This window comes from Drosophila albomicans, chromosome X, assembly GCF_009650485.2.
Source record: "Drosophila albomicans strain 15112-1751.03 chromosome X, ASM965048v2, whole genome shotgun sequence".
NCBI lineage: Eukaryota > Metazoa > Arthropoda > Insecta > Diptera > Drosophilidae > Drosophila > Drosophila albomicans.
In genome coordinates this window covers 24,296,098-24,317,923 of record NC_047627.2, presented here as the reverse complement: position 1 = coordinate 24,317,923, position 21,826 = coordinate 24,296,098, and the positions used below count along the sequence as shown (strand labels likewise).

At 36.1% G+C, this 21,826-nt stretch overlaps 2 protein-coding genes and 1 long non-coding RNA gene across 6 annotated transcripts in view; 1 reads left to right on the top strand and 2 right to left on the bottom strand.

Annotated features, from left to right (window-relative positions):
* LOC127565014 (uncharacterized) overlaps positions 1-21,826 on the top strand; it is a 56,371-nt gene that overhangs the window by 5,289 nt on the left and 29,256 nt on the right. The window lies entirely within an intron of this gene.
* LOC117570371 (putative peptidyl-tRNA hydrolase PTRHD1) lies at positions 588-1,101 on the bottom strand. Its single transcript, XM_034252008.2, has one exon. The coding sequence runs from the start codon at positions 986-988 to the stop codon at positions 632-634; it is 357 nt and encodes a 118-aa protein (XP_034107899.1). The 5' UTR covers positions 989-1,101; the 3' UTR covers positions 588-631.
* LOC117570438 (putative uncharacterized protein DDB_G0291608) overlaps positions 14,309-21,826 on the bottom strand; it is a 65,480-nt gene continuing 57,962 nt past the window's right edge. Inside the window, exons 6-10 of one of the 4 annotated variants that reach the window (XM_052008824.1) lie at positions 20,541-20,798; positions 20,189-20,301; positions 19,104-19,184; positions 16,971-17,257; positions 14,309-15,538 (exon numbers count right to left, since the gene is read on the bottom strand). In XM_052008824.1, coding sequence (XP_051864784.1) covers positions 14,585-15,538; positions 16,971-17,257; positions 19,104-19,184; positions 20,189-20,301; positions 20,541-20,798 — 1,693 coding nt within the window. In that variant the 3' untranslated portion in view covers positions 14,309-14,584. Of the gene's footprint in view, positions 15,539-16,970; positions 17,258-17,947; positions 18,185-19,103; positions 19,185-20,188; positions 20,302-20,540; positions 20,799-21,826 lie in introns of those variants that run through there. The other 3 variants (XM_034252132.2, XM_052008826.1, XM_052008825.1) reach the window with 3 other exon arrangements.

Genomic DNA, 21,826 nt, shown 5'->3' with positions numbered 1-21,826 from the left:
ATATGGTATAGTTTAGTATTTTTGCGGTATATTAATCCGGTATATTTTAAGTATATTATCGCACTAGTTTGCTCTCATTCAATATGTGTAACGAGTATCTCTATCAATATACCAAATATTACCATTGGTACATTTTAGTAAATTTGCTTTCGGGTATCTCACAGTCGAGCACTCTTGTTTCTTTTTGTGCTTGACCAAATCGAACGCTTATTGAAATAGGATGCAGCAACAATCGGTCTCTTTCTTTCTCAAGAACTGTTTTTGCATCGACTGCAGATTTACAACTTTTGCAGAAGGTTGTTAGCAGTTTGCTAATCAGAGTTGTTCCACAATAAAAACTACATATATCATAATCTATTGAATGACATTTAAAGCGTAGCGAATGGTACCATAAAATAAGTATTAGACACCAATTTCTATTCACTTTTTATTTTTAACAAATGCCAGTCTAGTTTCTTATGGAATACTTCAGAAGCTTGAGGTTTTTCACATATTTCCTTCACATAGGATTTATATTCCAATCTATAGATTGGCATTTTAACTGTGACGAATTCTGCTACAAAATAAGTGTTAAAATGCAATTTCTATCCACTTTTTATTTTCAACAAATGCCAGTCTAGTTTCTTATGGATTACTTGAGCAGTTTGAGGTTCTTCACATATTTGTGGACCGCTTCCTTCACATAGGGTTTAATGGCTAGACAAGTGGGTGTATTTTCTGGCTGTTCGATCCAGAGTTTATGCTTGATCTCGTTCTCCTTGAGCTTCTCGCTCAGTTTGACCAGCGCCGCCTCATCCTTGGCCTCCAGCACCACCTTGTGCATGTTGTCCAGATCCTTGAGATACGTTTGCGTCTCCTCATCATCCACGTGCAAACTCATCACCGCTGCCGTCGCATGGCAACATTGTGCTATCACAGCGCCCAGCGGCCAGTTGAGCGTGTTCCGCAGATCGCTGCGCACAACAATATATTGCACAATGTTGCTCATTCTTTCTCTATTCTCTCTCTTTGCTTCTCCTCCTTTTCCTTCGTTTGAAATGCCGCTAATCGGTCCAAACAATTGCAGGCAATGAAAGCGTCGCCGCTCAGCTGTGCGCTTCACACAACAAACAGCTGTTCGATAGCCGGCATTAGGGTGACCAGACGCCACCAAGCGATGGTCAGTCTGCAAATTTTTTGTTATCGATTGCGCGCGTTGCTTTTGAAATACATATTTAAAAATGTATTTTTGTCAATGTTGTAATTATATTAAGTATTTGCTTAGTATAAAGTTTGTATTTCGATTTTTTATTTATAACGTTTCAATTGCCAAAGAGTGCCTTTCAAAACATTACGAAGCGCGTTTTTTATTTTTGAAAATGTATTTCACCAATGTTGTAATAATATTATTTATATGTTTAGTTTGTATTTAGCGTTTTTTTTTAAACCATTTCATTTATAGGAAAAATTGTGTCTTTCAAGATACTTTACTATTTCTTAACTGCACCCAAGCCTTCTAAAGTCCTCTCTCTACCTACCTCTATAATTTGAAAACACCTAAAATTATAATAACCTTTTTTATTTTTACATTTTTCCTTTATAGTATTACTCACAAACTTTTTTATTTATTTTTGTATTTTTCATTTTTCATTTTGTGTATTATGTGGTGTGTTTTGACTGTAATAGTATATTGATATACCAAATATATCCTTCAATATATTTCAGTATTTTAAATAATACCGCAATGTCTTACGGAATATTGGTATATAGCTAATTAGAATGTTGATATACCAAATAGTATATTCAGTACATTTTCTTATTTTTGTAGTATATTAAATTGGCATATTTTAAGATTAATACTGTAGCTTCCCTACACGTTTTTTTATTTAGTTATTTTAATTATGTATTAATATTGTTGTATTGACATTTCACTGATTACTTTATTAATTGCTCTATTAAGATTTTTAATTAATTTACGTTTAATTGTGTTGCTTAATTTCTGTATTTATACTTGAAAACGTTTCTTTGCAGCTCTCGCTTGGCAATATTGTGCAATCTTATATAGGCAGCCAGAGGTTTGCTCTTAATTAGTTGACGGTTTTTACCCTTCCGCATTTTTGGCCGTCCGTCGCCTTGTCAGAAACAGCGGATTGCATTTTTGCAGCCATTTGCTTAATTAATCACCCAATGGAGCAGCGCAACATTTGGCGAGGGTTGATCCAACATTTGATGAACTTAATCATTTTTATTTTTTTGTTGTGTTTAAAGTTACCACCCAGGAAAAAAGTGTGTGATGTATTTGTGCTTGTGTATAATAACATTATTTAAAGAAGATGCCGTCGACTTTTGTGGGTAAGTTGAAACTTGATTTTAATATATTTGTTTGATAGTTTTATAATGTTTGATATACTCAAAGAGTTGCCTGATTTTATATGAATATAATTGTGCAAGTTGATAGGCTTTATAAGCTTACATTTGTAAATATTTTTGTATGGGGAAAACTAATAAAAATTAGCGCAATTTTAATCAGAACTTTAAGAATTAAATTTCATTTTGATAGGTAACAGACTATAGAATAATACAATAAGTTTAGATAGCTGGAAGTTTAACTGCTGATTGATTTGAATGATAAAATTTCTGTGCACAGTTTTTACTTAAGCTCGTGAATAATAAAATAATAAAGTTTAGCTAGTGATGTAATTAAATTAACCTTATACATTTATAAAATTTCTATTTCTAGTTTTTACTTAAGCTCATGAATATAAAAAACTATATAGTTAATAGCCTAGTTTTTTGATCGATTTGAAATTACCTTACAAAATTTATATGCACAGTTTGTCATGAATAATAAAATGATTAAATTTAGCTTGTGATCGATTTAAAATTACCTTCTATATGTAATTTTTATGCACAGTTTTTACTTAAGTTCATGAAAGAAAAATATCCTAGTTTTGATAGCTGAAAGTTTAGTTTTTATACCCGCTACCCATAGGGTAGAAGGGTATTATAACTTTGTGCCGACAGGAAATGTATGTAACAGGTAAAAGGAGGCATCTCCGACCCTATAAAGTATATATATTCTTGATCAGCGTCAACAGCCGAGACGATCTAGCCATGTCCGTCTGTCCGTCTGTGTGTCTGTGTGTCCGTCCGTCTGTCCGTATGAACACCTAGATCTCAGAGACTACGAGAGATAGAGCTATAATTTGTTATGTTTGCCACGCCCACTTCCGCCCCCGCAAATCAAAAAATCGAATAACAAGCGTAATTGTAAAGCTAGAGTTGCGAATTTTGGTATATATAATAATAACTATAGTAGTTATGATTCCTGAAGATTTGGTTGCGATCAGATAAAAATTGTCGAAGTTATAAAAGAAATACTTTTGTATGGGCAAAAACGCCTACTTATAAGGGTCTTAGTTACTTTGGCTGACAATCTGGTATATTGAGCCGTCTATGGTATATTTTGAATGCGGTACTTTATCGATATACCACATATACCATTCGGTATATTTTTAGTATTTTTGCAGTATATTTGGTATATTTTGAGAATAATACCGCAAAATAGATTGCTTTTATTCAAAATGGGTAGCGGGTATCTCACAGTCGAGTACACTCGACTGTAGCTTTCTTACTTGTTTTTTATTAATCTAAAATTAATTTATACATAAAATTTCTATGCATAGTTTTTAATTAAAATAACTAAGTTTAGAGGGTGATCGAATTACAATTACTATATATATAAAAATACTATATATATGTATATAAAAATTTGTTCTTTACCTGAGTTCTTGAATATACAAATAACCGAGTTTAGATAGCTAAAAGTTTAGCCTTTTGATTGAACTAAAATTTCTTTATGTATACAATTTCTGTGCACAGTTTTTACTTGAAATATTTTTAACTAAATATACACGTTTAATTTTATTACCAATTATGGAGGACTGTTGAAACCACCCTCGCGTTTGTTAAGAGTCGGTTGTGGGGATCAAAGCAACGTTTTTGTTTTGGGCATCGACAAAAAGCAAATAAGTAGTTTATGTGTTGCAATCGCCTCAGAGAGAGGCTGTGCAACTTTTTGGCGCTGCTGAAGTGGAGGGGGGAGAGGAGGGGTAAGAGAAAGGAGAAGGAGGAGGAGGTGAAGAGGGAAGAGAAAGGGGAGGAGAGGTGTGTTCTCTTGGCGCATAGTGCCAGTGACATGCGCCCGTAATTAAAGTCCCATTTTGGGTTAGATTATCCATGAATAATTGGACGATGACGATGACTCGACGCCCCAGCCCTGAAGTAGGTGCAACCCTGACCTGCGAAGGCAGTTGAGAGAGGGTAGAAAAGGAGAACTGCAGCAGATTGATGATGGTCTGCAAGCAGCAGCAACACAGACACAAATATAATGTCCGTCGTTGTGTTGGCCAGGGCCACGGCTAGCTAAAAACTTTGCTAATTGCTTTTTGGCCACATTGGCCAAGGCGATGGCCAACTGGCAAGTGGCAACTGGCTAGTGGCAAGTGGCAAGTGGCAAACGTGCTACATGCTGCATGCTGCATGCTACGCCTATAGGCAACAGTTATGGCAGCAGCAACAACAGCTCTGATTTCGAAATGCCATTTGCGCTGTTGCCTGCCAAATCCATTGCATTATTATACCCTGTACTATGCACAACACGAAGGGTATATATATTTTTAATATATTTATGAAATATATTAAAATTCAGAAGGGGTTTTCAGTTACACACAATCTACAAACTTACATTACTGTAATACAAACAATAAACTTTCAAATATTTTACATTTTTTATTATACAATTTTGGAAATAAAAGTATATAAATGTCAAGACAGTTTCAATTACAAAATCAACAAACTAACAATGATATTGTTGTAATACAAAAATAATATAGAAACATTTAAATTCATATGGGTAATTCTCTGTCGTAAATATCGCGCGCTCTTTTATACTCTATGGTATGAATTATGATATTGATATACCAAATATAGGCTTCGGTATATTTTAGTACTTTTAATTGGTATATTCTTTTTAGTTGCATTCACTGACAATACGACATTTTTTATACTCTATGAATGTAGTAAAATATCGATATACCAAATATAGACTTTGGTATATTTTCAGTATATTTATATAATATTGTTTTATTGAATGTAGTACAATACGTTCGACATACCAAACATAGCAGCTGGTACATTTTAGTATATTTGCGGTATATTTTTGGTATAATTTTATACTACGGTTTTATCGATTATAGCTTTCTTTCTTTCTGGTATATTTTTATAAAATGATTTCATTGATTTTAGCTTTCTTACTTGACTTTTTTTTTGCAATTGTAAGGAAAGGGTCTGTTGCTGTCATGTTAATTGCTTTCAACTTCTTTGCCACTATATATTTTAATTTTTTTTCTGCTATTAGTTGCACTTCATTCTTATTGAAAAGAGTCGTGTTAACTAAAAACAATTTCATGCCCATTTACAGAGTGTTTGAAAGTCGTGTCAACTAACGAATGTTGGTTTTAAGCTCATTTATCTTGCTTGTAGCTGTGCATTTAATTGTGCCTTTTTGCGACTCGGCCTACAAATCGCCGAGTCAGCAAAGAATTAATTACGCAGACGAATAGAGAGAGAAAGAGAGATGGTGAAAGAGTGAGAGGAAGAGAGAGAGAGACAGAGTAGAGTGCTGTCGTTTGTATAGATAGTTTATCTGCATTTGGTTTGGCATTCCATAAATTTCGCACTCAGTTCTCAATTGTCAAAACAAATTTGCCAAATGTGGCATTCATTCGTTATGAGATTAGGGCACAGTTGCCACATGCCACATGCCACATGCCACAAACACCTCATTCTCAACCACATCCTCATCAGCTGACTTTTTTCTGTGCTTTTTCGGGGGCATCTACATGTCCAGTTTGTGTTCCCCGGGGTAAAGCACATGACGCCCAGCTGGAGACTTGGGACGTGAATATGACTGAAAGGAGAGAGAGAGAGAGCAAGGGGGGACAGGATTGGGATTTTCTTAGAGTGCGGGGCGGGGGATAGACAGTTGGGGCAAATGCAAATGTCATTTTGTGGCCATTCGAATGAATAAACGAAATTAAACGCAAAGAATGAGCCGCAAAATACTCGAAAGAGTTTTTGTTGAATGGCAGCTCAACTAGTCGAGGAGGAAGTCAAGGCAAAAGGAGGAGAGAAAACCTTTAGGGAATTCCTCTGGGAGCGCACATCAAACTGGCCGTCAATATGCTTGGACATTGGCAATCGTCTCAGGGTTGCAAATTCCTTGTTTTTTTTTTTTCTTGACCATTAATCAAAACCCTATGAGCATTGAACACCTCAAAAGCAGGCCTCTCAAACTCCTTTGCAGCCATTACGTACCTTTTAAGGAGAAGGTTCCAACGAAAAAAAAAAGAAAAACCTTCATTCGCTACTCAAACTATAGTTTATTCATAATTTAGTGGCTACTCCATAAATGTTTTTGCACACAAATATTCGATAAGATAGTTAAGATAGATTCCTTGCCTACACTAATTCTCTTTCTTGTGATCAGTCTATGATTCTTTATGAAAGCTTTTGTATAATTGCAAACAGTATTTAAACTTATATGAGGCTCCAATAAGTTTACTGGATTAAACAGGACTTGAGTCGTAAGGAGCTGCGTCAACTAAATTTATTTTAAAGTAATACAAATCCACGAAAAGTGGAGGCTCCGAAAAATGTTTTATATATTATAAATATATATAAATTGATTGATTTAGCTCGAGAAAGTGAGCAATTATTTTCTGAACTAATTTTTAAGAAGTACATAAAGTTATTCAAGTTGCTGTAAATGTGTGCAGTTAAAAAAGGGAAATTGATCCTTAATTTTACGTTCTCAAATTTTAAATGATTAATCAAAAGCTATATTAAACTATTGGAAGTCTATGAAATTAACTATTATGAAATACTGCATACTAAATACTAAATTTAAATATTTAAAGTAGCTTCATACGTTTAAATATTTGAAGACAACATCTTGAGTGAAAATGTTTTTTTTTTAAGTGCTATCCAAATTAAGGCTAAGCTTAGAACTTAGCTTAAGGAACCTCAGTTAAATGTAAAATAAATAATAATTATAATATTTTGATTTATATAGTATTGTTATATACCAAATACGGTATATTTTGGCATATTTAAAGAATAATACTGAACTTTTATTCAAAATGTATCACTACAACGACATACCAAATACGGTATAATTTAGTATTTTTACAATATATTATTTAGTATATTTTTAGACTAATTTGCTTTTATTCAAAATGCGATATATTTTAGTATTTTTGTGGTATATTTTTAAGTATTATACCGCATTCTCGAGTATAACATTTTTTCTTTTCAAAGGAAACTTCATATTTTAAAAACTAACGTCCTAGTTTAAAAAAAGGGAACCTCTGTTAAATGTAAAATAAATAAACAAATTAGCAACAATTTTGGGAAACGAGGAACTATTTGTTCATACTGGAAACAAGGTATGGAAAAAGAAATAATAGTTGCAAGATAACAAAGTTTCGGGAGGAAGGGAGAGGAAGAATGAAACTTGAGTAGGAGGAGGAGCATCCGTAAAGAGCAAGGAAGGAGGAGGAAGGAAAGAGAATTGAAGTGAGAAAGGGAGCAAAAGTCGATGTTGATTGAGGTCATTTGTGGACTGCGGCGGTCAAACGTGCAGTCGCTTCGTATTAAGAGTTCTGCCAGTGTCAGGACGACTTGTCAGCTAAAGGAGAGGAAAAGGGAGGAAGAGGAGGAGGGGGGAGTCTTGGTATCGAGGGGGTTGCACATTCGATTAGCGCAGCGAGCGTGTGTGTGTGTGTGTGAGCGGTAAAACTCGATGAGTTTTATTAGTAAATAATGGCAAATCATTTGCCAGTTGACACTCGTTGAATGCTACACAGGCAAAGTGAAGGGGAAGGGGAGGGCAGGGAACGGAAGACGAGAGCACAAACAAAACCGACCTAAGGACCTAAGGAGCAAAAAGGACCTCATTCAGTTGCTTCTCTCTGGCTGTGGCTGCTAATGAGCAACATTAATGAGCGCTATTTTTCACTGAAAGGACAATCAGAGTGTGTATGTGTGTGTGTGTGTGTGTGTGACTTTGCCTCGGAAATCTCTTGGGTATTTAAGAGTCCAGAGCGACATCAGGTGCGGGCACAAGTCTCTTCCTCATGAAATTTTCATATGCAATGCCCCCCAACAAAACAAAAAAAAAAGAAAGCAAAGAATTTACGTAATTAAATTAAGCATTTTGCCTCATGAGAAATTGTAAACGAAAAGAAAAAACCACAAAATTCCGGCGACTGGACGAAAGGGCTCAATCAGTTGCTAAGTGGCTGAGGAACCGAGCAGGTAAACGGAATGAGAAGCGCTGAGAAAGGCAGCAAACAGAGTTGTGACTGCGGGAAGCGGGGAGATATTCATGAGAAATGTGAAATGAAAAATCGACTCGCAATTAGCAAACATGAAACACGTTCGTTGACGGAGGGAGGCGTGGGGTGGGGCACACACAAACACACACACACACACACATGCAGAGCCCTCGAGCAACGCACAAACACACACACACACAACACACACTCGAAAGAGATACAGGAACTGGCAGCGTTGTCAGCATGGTTAATAAGTTACTTTTGAGATACTTTATTACTTCCTTGCTGGCGCACGACAGCCGCTAGAGGGCGGCAGCAGCAACGCAAAGGAGGGGGGAGATAGAGGGTTGGAGGTGGTCGGGTGTTCACATTAAAAATAAACAGCAGCAAATGTGCCAGGCGACAGCGACCAACAAAAAAAAAGGGTTGCCAGACTCTCTCGCCTGCCTTTCATTAGGCATATAACAAGTGTGTGTGTGTGTGTGCAGTTTTTTAATTTATGCGATTTTTGACTGCGCGTGTAATGTGCTGTCACTAAAGGAGAGGGAGGAGAAGGAGGGGAAGGAGGTAGAAGGAGCCACATTCATTGCGTTGCCATTGATTGTCGCTTGCGCGCTTAAAAGTAGGCAATAGTTTTTTTTCTTCAATTTGCTTCGCTGCTACCTTTTGCTTTATCAGTCTCTGTGCGTGTGAGTGTGTGTATGTGTGTGTGTAGACGCCCAATCAGCTACAGTTGCTTCAAGTTTTATTTTCACTGCTGCCAATACTCTTTCAATTGATGTGTGCTGCAGCAAAGTCGCTTGAAAAGTCGCGAGTAGTTCTCAAATGTTTTTCAATGCATCCAAATTGTCATTGAGACTTTTTAAAAGTGAATTGTCGAAGCTTAGAATGGAAGCTTTAAAATTCACAGATCTTTTTATACCCGCTAATCATTGAGAACTTTATGTACTCTCTTTGAATGTGATACTATATCAATATACCAAATATAGTCTTTGGTATATTTTAGTATATTTGCGTTACATTAATTTGGTATATTAACGAATAATACCGCACTGTTTTGCTTTTATCGGGCCAGCTTTCATTTGAACTATTGTGTTGATTGAAAAAAAGCATTTGTCTTATATTTGTATTAAAAACTAATTTGTTTAGCTTCCTCAAAGAGTTTTCATATTTCATGCTTAGTTTCAAATATTTATATTTGTTTACTTAACTTTTAGCTTTGCGTTTTCTTTTCAAAACATGCTTCAGAAGAGTCTTTTGGGTTTTGTAATTTGTTGATGTTTTTTTTCATATAGTTCAAAATATTTTTCCTACATATACGGGACACATTTTTAACTAAAAGTAAAATAGAAATCATTTGGTTTTCCCTCCCGCAAATTGACGAAGAAAAATCACACATATTTTCTTTATATTTATAGTTTCCTCAAGGTAAGAGAAGTAACAATCTTAACAATAATAATAATCTATGAATTCAGAAAGGTTTGTGCACTATTCAAATGTATTTTAAGTAAAGTATTTTATAAAAATATATTTAAATTAATGTAGAACAGATATAGATTTAAAATGCAAGTAAGAAAGTGCATTTTGTAGTCGGTTTGCAGGTTTCTCAGCTTGACATTCATGTATTTTTTAGACTTATTTATGCAAATGAAATCAATGCTTGTTGATGTGTATGCGCCAAGTGTGTGTGTGTGAGTATGTGGTTGTATGTGTGTTTGTGTGTGTGTCAAAAGAATAGAATTTTTCATTTTAAATTACATGCCGGCAGTGCCACTGTATGTGTGTGTGAGTGTGTGTGTGTGTGTGTGTGTGTGTGTGCATAAAGAAAACTTTTGTTCGTTTACGTTGTTGAAGAACTTTTGCTCGACGTCGTCATCGTCATCGTCTACAGCAGAAGGAGACGAAGGGGAAGGGGAGGGGGGCAGCGCCCACTTGCCAAGCCACACACACACACACACACAGTACACGCCTCCCTCTCACTGCTGTGGCACAACCCCTGCCCTTCCCCCTTCACTCCATTGAAGACTCGCTTTTGGCCTCGCCGTAAAACGCTGTCGAACCACATTAAAGGTAACTATGCAAATATTTTTGCGGCTCACACGAACAAACATCGAACCTTTTGGATGGTTGCAAAGCAGTGGGAAGGGGGTGGGAAGGGTAAGGGGTGTGGATGGGTCAGTGGAGTGCAGTTGGACATTTGAGCCTTTGAGCGCGTTTAACCAAAAATATTCCATGCCTGGTCAATAGCCGATGAAAACTACTCGACACAAAGAAGAGCGACCCCAAAAAACGAGGTTGTCCAATCCGAATTTGAATTTAAATCAGTGGCAGAAGCGGACACATGCCTGGCTCCCTTCCCTTTTCCACTGGGTTTTCAGTGATGACAATGTAACCGGTTTTGTAGCTTGTTCTAATTGCGTTTCGTTTTCGTGTGTTCGCTTTTAGTTTTTTGGCAATCACTTAGCTTATTTTGTTCTACAAACACACACACACACACACACACACTTGCACACTCGCAGTTTTTGGCTATGTGCGGAATGTCTAATGAAGCCACATAAATCAAGTGGCTGCAAAACCAACAAAGCCAAAGGCAAAAGCAATAGCAAAAGGCATTGCAACCATCTCACAACTGTCTGACCAACCCCCCCTTTTTGACCAATTCCCCCTCTGATCCTCTTTCTACTTCTCCTCCATCCTTGCAGCTCATTTCCTCATTGTAGTTGCTTTCATCTAGTTGGCAGCTTTGTTGTCGCCGCGCTAATTGAAATTAAAAACGCTGCCAAAAAAATGTTGGAGCAAAAAAAAAAATGGAAAACGGCGCACTTTTCATTTAATTGCCGCGTTCATCTATCACACTCCTCTCTCTCCATCTCTCTCTCTCTCTTTCTCTTTGTCTTTCTTTTGTCATCATTAACCTTTGCTCTTCTCAGTCAACTCTTTCTTTGATTTGCGCGCTTTTACTTCTCATATTACTTGCTACCCGGTATTATCATTTGAATAAAGGGAAAAACTACTGAAATATACCGAAATGTATGTTTGGTATATCAATATACTACGCTATTGAAAACATACCATAAAGCACAAAATATACCAGATTGTTAACCAAAGCATTTTATCATATTACTTGCTATTTTATTTTATTTTATTATTATTTATTATTTGAACATATACAAAATGTATGTTATGTATATCGATGTACTACTGCATTGAAAATATACTCTAAAGTACAAAATATACCAACTTGTATATTTGGTTCATATACTACTGAATTGAGAATATAGCAAAAAGTGCAATACTTGGTATATCGGTATACTACTGCAAAAATGATTTATCATATATTAGAAAATATACCGAAATGTATGTTTGGTATTTCTATATACTATTGCATTGAAAATATACCATAAAGAAACGTAAAAATATACCAAAACTAATATTCGGTATATCGATATACCACAGCACTGAAAATATGCCATAGGGTACAAAATATACCCGATTGTCCACCAAAGCATTACCATTTGAATATACCAAATTGATATACCGAAAAATTATGAAATATGTCAAAAAGTATATTTTTGTTATATCGATATCCTACAGCATTGAAAATATACGAGATTGTCAACCATATTAGGGAATATTCTTAAAATCGATCGACTGCTGCAAATTTTAAGTAATTTGCTATTTTTGGTATATACATTTGGTATATTTCGTATATTAGTAGTCCTTCATAGTCGGTATAAATAGTTCTTTTGTTCTTCATATTTTGCTAACTATTTTCTGTTAAAATATGTAATACCTAAAGAACAAAATTTGATTAAAAAAAAACATGAAATTTAATTCGTTGCATTTCCCCAAAAGTTGTAATATAAACTGCGATATTGTGTATATCCTTTATTTGTATTTGAATTATTTATTTCTTGTAATATTATTAAAAAAAAAGACAATGATCACATAAAATATTTTGTAAATTACAGAATTCTTGTTGTTATACAATACATATTACATATATGTATAATTATTATTATATTTATATTTATCATAATATATATATATTTATATTTATAGTTTCCATTTTATTATTATTTCTTTGGTTTTTTTTTTTTTTTTTTTTTTGGTTTTCTTGTTTTTCATTTTAATTTTATTTCATACAATAATTGTTAAGCCTGCTATTTTGTTTTTTTTTTCGTTATTTTTTGTTTTTCATTTGGGTTTTAAAATTCGTCTAAATTACCTTTCGGTTGTTTTTGTTTTTTATTTTTTTTTTGGGATTTCTTTTTGGAGTTTCTCTCGCATTCATTTGGTTTAGTTTAGTTTATAGTTATATTTAGTTATTTATAAATATTTATAAGTACGTAATACAATACAAAAAAAAATCGTTCATCTACTTTTTATGTTTACTTAAGTTTTACATTTCATTTTCATTAAATGTATTGCACTGAACTTTGTTATTCGTATTTATCGAGCTCTCTAAATTTTGTATTTTTTTTATTTTGTTTAATATCGTGTTTTGCATTCTACGTTTATCGATATTTCGATTTTTTGTTTGTTAACATTAAAACTTAGTTTCTAGGTTTAATGCTTTGTGGAAGTGTTTCGTGTGTTGTGCGTGTGAATTTCTTCTTCTTCTTCTTATCAACTTCTGTGTATGTGTGTGTGCGTGTGTGTGTGTGTTTTGTGATAACTGTACTTAGCATTTATAGTAGTTGATTATAATTTGATATGAGCCTCAGTGTGCAGCCCATAGTTATTTACGTTCTATTTAAGATTACAAAAAAAAAACATCTTTAGTTTATTGTTGATTATATTTGCATAATTATCTGGTGTTAGACCTTCATCATCATCATCTTTATCTTCTTCTTCTTCGTCGTGTACCACTAACTAAACTTATCAGCTTCGTCTTCATCTACTACTATTTCCTCATTATCGTATTTCGTATTCGTATATATATATATTTTTTAATAGTTTCTGATTTTTTTCCTTCAGAGTTCTTTCAAGTTCTTTGCGACTTGTTATACAAAATTGACCAGACATTAACACCAAACAAATGTCCTACATATAAGTACTTTTAACCGCTAGGTAGTATTAGATACAGATACAGTTACAGTTACAGATACAAATATACGCTATGTCAATTTATATATATATATATATATACTTGTGTATGTACTTACGTAAGGAACAAACATTGAAAAATCATAATACACATTGTTTTTTTCTTTTTTTTTTTTGTAATAATGTCGTGATTGGAACAATAACTGAAAGCACACATTTAATCCGTAATTCTAACTTCTAAATATCATTATGTTATATCATACAATTTGTTTATCAACACGACAAAGCGCCTAGGACCTAAAACGTCGAACATCTCAATCTACTTGCTAAACTTTTCTCATCGCTCTCTCTTTCTCTTTCTTCCGCTCCGTATTTCTCTGATTTATTTCACGTTGCATCGAGTATCGAGTTTTTTTTTTTTAAATTCTTATATGTTTATTCAAGATTTTTGGGAAATATTCGAAATCTTTCAAAGAAAATGTTAAATATCTTGACTAGTTTTTGAGTCAATTTTAATTGACACTTGCATTTTCTAAATTTTGATAATGGATATTTTCTTAAATTTTTCTAAATATTTTGAAAATGTTTCGAGTTGCATTTTTGTTTGCATTAATTATTGATTTAATCATAGATTTATGACTACGCAGTCATTGTGAAATTAGTAATTTGTTTGCTCGCTTGCAAAATTTTAAAATTGCTTTATACAAGTAAGAAAAAAGTGAAGTTTTCTATATTTCAAATAAAGTGTAGAAAATATTCAAGGAATTATGAAGAAGTTGCGAATTTTCCAAGTACTACATATTTAACAATTGATTTTGATTTTGTGTTGCGAGTGTGAAAGAAAAATGTTGGCCTTTTTCTTCGTATAACAAAAATACTAACATTTGAATTAAATACCATAATTTGGAAAAAATTTGATTAAAACACCACCATTGGAATAAAATACCAACATTTGATTTAAATACCACATCTTGAAGAAAATGCCAACATTTGAATAATATACCAAAATTGGTATAAAATACCAAAACGTGAATAAAATACCCACATTTGAAATTAATACCAACTCTTGATTGCATAAAATACTTGAATTTGAAAGAAATACCAACATTTGAATAAAATACCATAAGTTGCATAAAATACCATAGAAGGCACCCACCTTAAATGGGCGTGGGCATCAGTTTGCCGTAATCCTGATGCATGCTCGGCTTCACGGAGTTGTAGACTGTGCGTCCCGCATCCTCGGGCAGCGCATAGACATCGGGCGGAACGCAGAGCGACTGCAGCTTGGAGATGTACGAATCGAAATGTTCGTGGGGATGCGGATGCGGATGTGGATGCGGATGATGTGGATGCGGATGCGCATGTGGATGTGCATGTGGATGCGGATGTGCGCCATGTGGATGCGGATAGCCGCCATGTGGATGATGCACCGTATACGCATGATGCGGTGGCGGTGGCGCCGCTGTTGTTGTTGTTGCTGGTGGTTGACCCGTTCCCGCTCCCTGCTGACCACCGCCTCCGCCTCCATACATGGGCGTGGTTGACACAGCTGACGTGGAGACCGAGACCGAAACAGAATGCGGTGGTGGCGGCGGTGGCGGTGGCAAGAGCGTCGAATAAGCTGCCGCAGCGGCAGCATGATGATGCTGATGATGATCGGTGGCCGAGACAACTCCGACAACTCCCATCCCTCCTCCACAGCCATTGTCGGTGGATGCCGATGATGCTGTGGTTGCTGCTGCTGCTGTGATGCTCGGCGGTGGCGGCTGCGGTGGCGGTGGCAGACGCACATGCTCTAGCAATGTGATGACATTGTTGCGCAGACTCTCGTAATAATTGTTGAGATTCGCATTGGGCGCAGTCGATGCAGCAGCTGCATCAGCACTTGCCACATGCACCAGATCCGAGTTGTTGTTGTTCTCGTTATTGTTGTTGTTGCTGTTGTTGGATGGATTGGGATTGGCATTGGCATTCGAGGAGGTGGTGGAGGAGACGCCGGCAAAGGGTGACTGGCCGCTGGGCGAGGCCAACGAAGCTGCACGTTGCTGTTGTTGTTGCTGCTGTTGTTGCTGCTGCTGCTGTTGCTGATGGGCACTCAGTGGAGAAGCCTCCTATAAGAGGGAAAGAGAGAAAGAGAGAGACAGCGCAATGCAGTTGTATTAGCTAAAGTTTGGCCATTGGCTGCGGGGTGTGGTCATTCATATTGATTCATTGATTCATTCGTTTGCCGATACCAATTGTATTTGCTGCCGTCGTTATATATCAAACACACACTCACACACATGTGCAAATTGAAATTCCAATAAGAACGCGCAAAGCAGCAAAGAAGAAACGAAACAACAAAAAAATATAACCCGAGACACGACAGCAACACGAACACACGAACGCCACGAGCGCCAAAGTGTCTGTGTGTTTGTGTTAGAGCGAGCACGCAGCATGCTTGCCTGCGCTTTTTTTTTTTTTTTTTCGTTTCTTCTTTTCCCTTAGGAGCGTCGCAGTCGCAGTCGCTGTTGTTGTTGTTGTTGTTGTTGTTGCTGCCGTAGCACAGTTTAGGCGCGTGCTGCGATTCGTGCGCTGCTCGGTGCCGACTGCGACTGCGACAGCGACGTCGACAGCGACTGCGAGGCTTTTGTGTGTGTTTGGGGTATTTTTTGGGGGACTGGGCAAAGTTGCAGCTGCCTGCGCATGACCACGCACACACACACACACACACATGTTTAGGGACATGGCATGCGTAGAGCAAGCAAAACACGTTCTAGGTACGCTTTTTTTTCTTAGGGGTGGTGTGCGCTGATTCGTTGCTCGATGCAGTCGACGGCGACTGCAGTCGTGGCTGCAAGGCAATACGATTGGTTGGCTGCTGAGACGCCATTTTGAAAAATGTGAGTCGTGTGTGTGCATGCAATGCGACAATAGAGGGCGCTGCAACAGATCAAAAGTGAAAACGAACGACGAAAAATTGATGCATAACTTTTGCGCGATAATTTAAATATATAATAAAAGTTTTTGCTTAGAAGCAGGCGATGGCGGAGGGGGCGGGGACGGGGACGGGGACGGACAACAGACATCGTCGTCGTCTAACTTTCTTTTGCCATGTTTTGGGTTAAAAAGTACATTTGCCAAGTAGCAAAGTTAACGACGACGACGACGGCAAACTTTTGTTGTTGGCGACTTTTGCGCCGACTTTTCACCAAGTGTCTAAGTGTGTGTGTTGTTTTTGTTGTTGTTCCGTTTTACTGGCGGTTTTACACTCGCTTCGCTTTATTATTGCTTTTGGGTTTTCTTTTTTTGCGAGAGTTTTAGAGACGTCCTTGAAAACAACGTGGCCGCAACTTAGGCGCGACTTCGACTTCGACTTCGCTCAGGTGCCAAAAACTTCTTCGCCAAACTTTCGCCTTTGCTTTAGCCTACTTTGAGGTTATGTGTGTGCGTGTGTGTCTGTGTCTATGTCTCGCATACATTAAATTACTATGTACTATGTGCTATGTATTATAAAAAGAATACTCAAAATTTGTTGCCATCAACGAACCTGAGTCTACGTACCCGATCGCTGGTGCTCAGCTGCGATTCCATCGCATTGATGTCCGACTTTAATCGCATCATTTGCGATTCAACGCGTGCATTCTCACGCTGCAGTTCCGATATTTCCGCTTCCAGCGTATTCAGATCATCGCTGCCGCCGCTCACACTCACAGTTGTCTTATCGCCTTGCACGCTGCCAACGCCGACGTTAACGCCAACGCCAACGCCAACACTGCTGTTGTTAATGCCTGGCGGCAGCGGAACGCCGACGCCAACGCCGCCCATAACAATGTCGAGTCCAGCGCCACCTAAGAAACCAGAGAGCAAAGAAACAAGAGAGCGAGAGAGAGCAGAGTTAGTGATCGAAGCTTTTTGACTTGCATTTGCGCATATACATAAGCATGATACAATTATAGAAGGTAGTCTCGACGGCAAAAGCTTTCGTCAGTTGAACGTTGTCTGCAGACGAATTTTTTGCAGAATTAACCCTAATGCAAAATTACATTTTGAATGCAGAATTATAACATATATTTTTCAGTAATGTTCATAAACAATTTACATTTTAATAATTGTCAAGAAAACATTAATATTAGCTTCCAAATATGTAAATATTAATTGCATCGTCTAAGGGTTAATGCACTACTACGCTGAGCCCCTTTCACTCGACTACCTTGTATAATTGCATCATATACATAAGAGTTTGTTATTGTTGTTGTTTTTTTTTTTTTTTTTTGATTTTTATTGTCGCGTTGTTGTTGGTTCTCTTTGACGTAAAAGCTTGCTCTTGAATTGTTTCTTTTGTTTAGTCTTTTTTGCAAAGAAAAAAGCTCTCCACCGGTTGTCGATATGTGCGCGTGTGCTAGCAACTCAATTGGAGCTTTTAAGGTGGAGTAGGATTAGGAATTGTGGTGAGTGACTGAGTGAGAGAGAGTGAGTGAGTGTGTAACTGTATGTGTGTGCGTGTGTGAGTGAGATAGCAAATAACACGGCTTACCTTTGATCGTTTTGCTTTTGTTATCATTTGCTTGTGTGACATTTTTTGTTCTTGTTGTTGTTGTTGTTGTTCTTGTCTTTCGGTATTTATTTCTCGTTTAGTATGTTCTTTAGTTCACTATTATTGTATTTGGAATTTATGATTTTTTTTTGTGGTATTTGGTATTTACAATCTGTGATCGGTATTTTCCTATTGCCTATTTACAGTAGATACTCAGCACCGATACAAAACGTCGCGTAATCTAAAAGAAACGCCAACGAAAAACCATGAAACGAAACAAAAAGAAGGAAAACGCAATTACAAATTAGAAAATTTAAAACTTGGAATAAATACACACACACACACACACACGTTTGTAGTAGAATGTGTGTGTGTGCGTGTGTGTGTGTGTGTGTATGAAGTGTAGTTAGTATATTATCGAGAATCAGGCGTCGGGTTCATGTTATGTACCGGGTTTTGTTTCTGTTTCTTTCTCGAGGCCCGTCGTCGTCTGTCGTATGGTATGCAAATGCGGTATTTTTAGTATTTTGTATACGCAAGGCTATGACGGCAAATCAAAAACATTTGCGCAAAATTTCAAAAGTATTTGCTTTATTTTTCTTTGGTATTTTCTTTGCCTTGCACATTCCGAAAATGGTGAACCGAAATTGAAATGAAAAACGTAAGCCAAAAGTAGAGTATTTCTTTGTTTCATTTTTCTTTTTTTTTTGGTATTTTTCTTATGTACTTCTTTTTTTTGTTTAATTGTTTTTGTTAGACGTTAGCACACGCACACAAAATTCCAACCGAAAATGTACAATACGAGAGAGAGAGAGAGCAAAGAGAGAGCAACAACAGGCCAGAAGAGCAAGTGAGCGAGAGTAAGAGAAATATAGAGAGAGAGAGAGACAGAGCGATGCCAATTGCTAAATTTCGATAACTTATCGATCGCTTAGAACTTTCGGCATGTTGCAAACTTTATGACGCATGTTATGATGCCCCTTTCCCAATTTTTCTTCATTTTTTTTTGCGGCAGGGCATAATAACAACAAGCCCAGTTCATAACAGAAAGCACGCAAGACAGATTTTAGTCGATAGTAAAACAAAATGAGTTGGACAGAAAGATAGAGACAGAGAGAGGAAAAAGTGTTTGTTGATCGATATGGAGTGCGATAACTTACCTGTATAGCCTTTGGGATAAACCATGGTCACCTCATCGAACTTGGGTTTCTTGATGCCCTGACTGCCCACTGTAGTGCAAGCTAGAGCGCGAGAAAGAGACAACATAGAAGGAAATAGCGAAAAGGTTGGATATAGTATGCATTTTAAGGAGGTTTTAGATTTGCATCATGAATTAAATAAATCGAATTTTGGGAGTAAATTTAAAAATTTGTAATATAAATTAAAAAATTATGCACAACATTTAAGAAATATGTTTGTTTATAAATTGTAATTTTAAATGAAAACAAAGAAGAAAGCTAAAATCGAGTGTGCTGGGTTGTGAGATACCATATTTAAAAATATACCAAATTGATTTCGAAAAATACCAAAATATACCAAAGTATATATTGGGTATATTGAGTACTAGATGTACCAAATTGATACCAAAAATACTAAAACATGCCACACTTGATTTTTGGTATATCAAAAACAAAATATACAAAATAAATGCCGAAAAAATACTAAAATGTAATGAATACAGTGTTTTAAATTAATATCAAAAAATACTAAAATATACTGAAGACAATGCTTGGTATATCGAATACAAATAATATCAAATTACTACCAAAAAATAAATACTAAAATATACCACTGACTACATTTGGTATATCAAGTACAAATTATACCAAATTGTTAGCCAATTGTCAGATTGTTCACCATTTCTTATTTCAATAATGGCAAACAGATTAAAACTTTGAATGTTGAATTTTGATCAGAGACTACAAATTACATTAATTTCTTATAGAACTGAAAGTTCCAAAATATGTTACATAATTTAATCAAGTAAATAATTTGGTTACTTCATCAATTTTGATTAAAAAAGCCAACTAGAAACTACAAATGGCATTAATTTCATTTAAAACTAAGAGCTCAAAAGAATGGGACACAATTTACCTAATTAAATAATTTAATTAATTCCTCATAATTTAACTGAGTAAAAAAATGAAGTAATTCTTTAAATTTGATTAGAAAATTTCAAAATTACAAATTATATTTTATGATATGACCATTAAATGAAATAATTGAGTTCATTCATAAAACTCACCATCGAATTTCATGGCTGTTGCCGCTGCCACCGCTGCCTTGTGTTGTTCCACTGTGCCGCCGGCTTCGAGGACGCGCATCTTGTTGCGATTGGCAATGGGACAGCCAGATGCACTAAACGATGGAAATAAACAGGGATTAGAATATGGGACACACATACAGCTGTGAACATTGAAATAGCAGTGCTGGCGAAAAACTGAACAAATTTAAAGGGATTTTTGGTTGTTCCTTATTTTACAAAAATAATGTGCCAGGTATCAACTAACAAAAAGGAATATGCAAAAAATCCGTTTAGTTTTACTCTCTGTTGCACTGCTATTTCAAAGTTCACAGCTGTATGTAGGTAGACTTACCTTCGGTGTGAGAGGAATTTGCCGGTGGAATGTCCGGAGCCATCGCAGCCTGGGATGGGGCAACGCAACGGCTCAGAGTCCTGGCCATCGCGAGGCTTGCTCTTCGGTTTGTTGGCTCGCGGACAGCCGGAGAGGCTGCGATGTGAGGAATAGTTCCCAGTCACATGGCCAGAGCCATCGCAGCCGGGTGTCGGGCACTTCAGCTCCTGCGAGTGCGATTGCAGATGATTGCGATCCGAACGCGAGCAACCGGTCAAACTGCAATTCAAATCGAATGCGTTGGCATTAGTTTAGGGTTTAAGTCGAAGCTGTTCTTTAAATGCCTTGCCATTAGTCTTTGGGACTTAAATCGAAGCTGTTCTTGGCCAGATAAGCATAACGTAAACATGGCCACAAAACTTTCAAAAACTTTCACGTTTTAAAGTTGCATTAAATTTACAGGGAAAAAGACAAAGAAGTTCGTCCTTCGGGGGGTTTCACATATTCTTGTGATGGGTCGACTTTTATGAGCGCTCTGCGTCCGCAGAGCCGTAATCATAAATATTAAAGCCACTTGTCCACACGCACGACCGCACAGTGGTTCGCAATTAGTTGTCACGATGTTGCCCCCATTAAATTGCCCAAGCTTATTAAAGCGTGAGCTAAACATGATTTCAATGTTCGACAAAAGTTTGCACTTTAAGTTGTGAAATATTATGGAAATTGAGAGCTTTAGTTTCACGGACAAAACATGGACAATTCTTTGGCAAAAATGAATTTTAGAAATTGTTTCAACTTATGTTTTTTATTTTCACTGTAAATAATGTCGCACGGGATATTTTTCGCCACATAATTATCCATGTATTTGAGATATGAGGAAAGGAAAGGAATAAGGAATAAATAAATATGAGGTTAAAGAATGTTATAGGATTTCTTTCATCTGAAAATGAGTAACTGCATTTATTTGCTGTTTTCTGATTTATTATATAATGTTGAATGAAAAACTAGATTTCTGCTCAAGTATCGCGATGTTAGTTAGTTAAGAGAGATTGTAATTATGGTACATAAAGTTAATATATTATTATAAGGATTCTTTTTGTAATTTATGTTCTGGAATTTAAATTCATGAATATGAGAAAATCAAGCAATAAACAAGATGTTTACTTATCTCGATGCTAGTTTTTTTTTAAATAGGGATTATAATTATTATACAGAACAATATTCTTTTATTATAACAATTTTTTTTTAATTTTTGTATGTATTAATTTATATATGTATTATATTTATATATACATATATTTTATTTT

Excerpts from the sequence above, each read along its gene's own strand:
- LOC117570371 (XM_034252008.2), bottom strand. The coding sequence starts at position 988 with ATGAGCAACATTGTGCAATATATTGTTGTGCGCAGCGATCTGCGGAAC.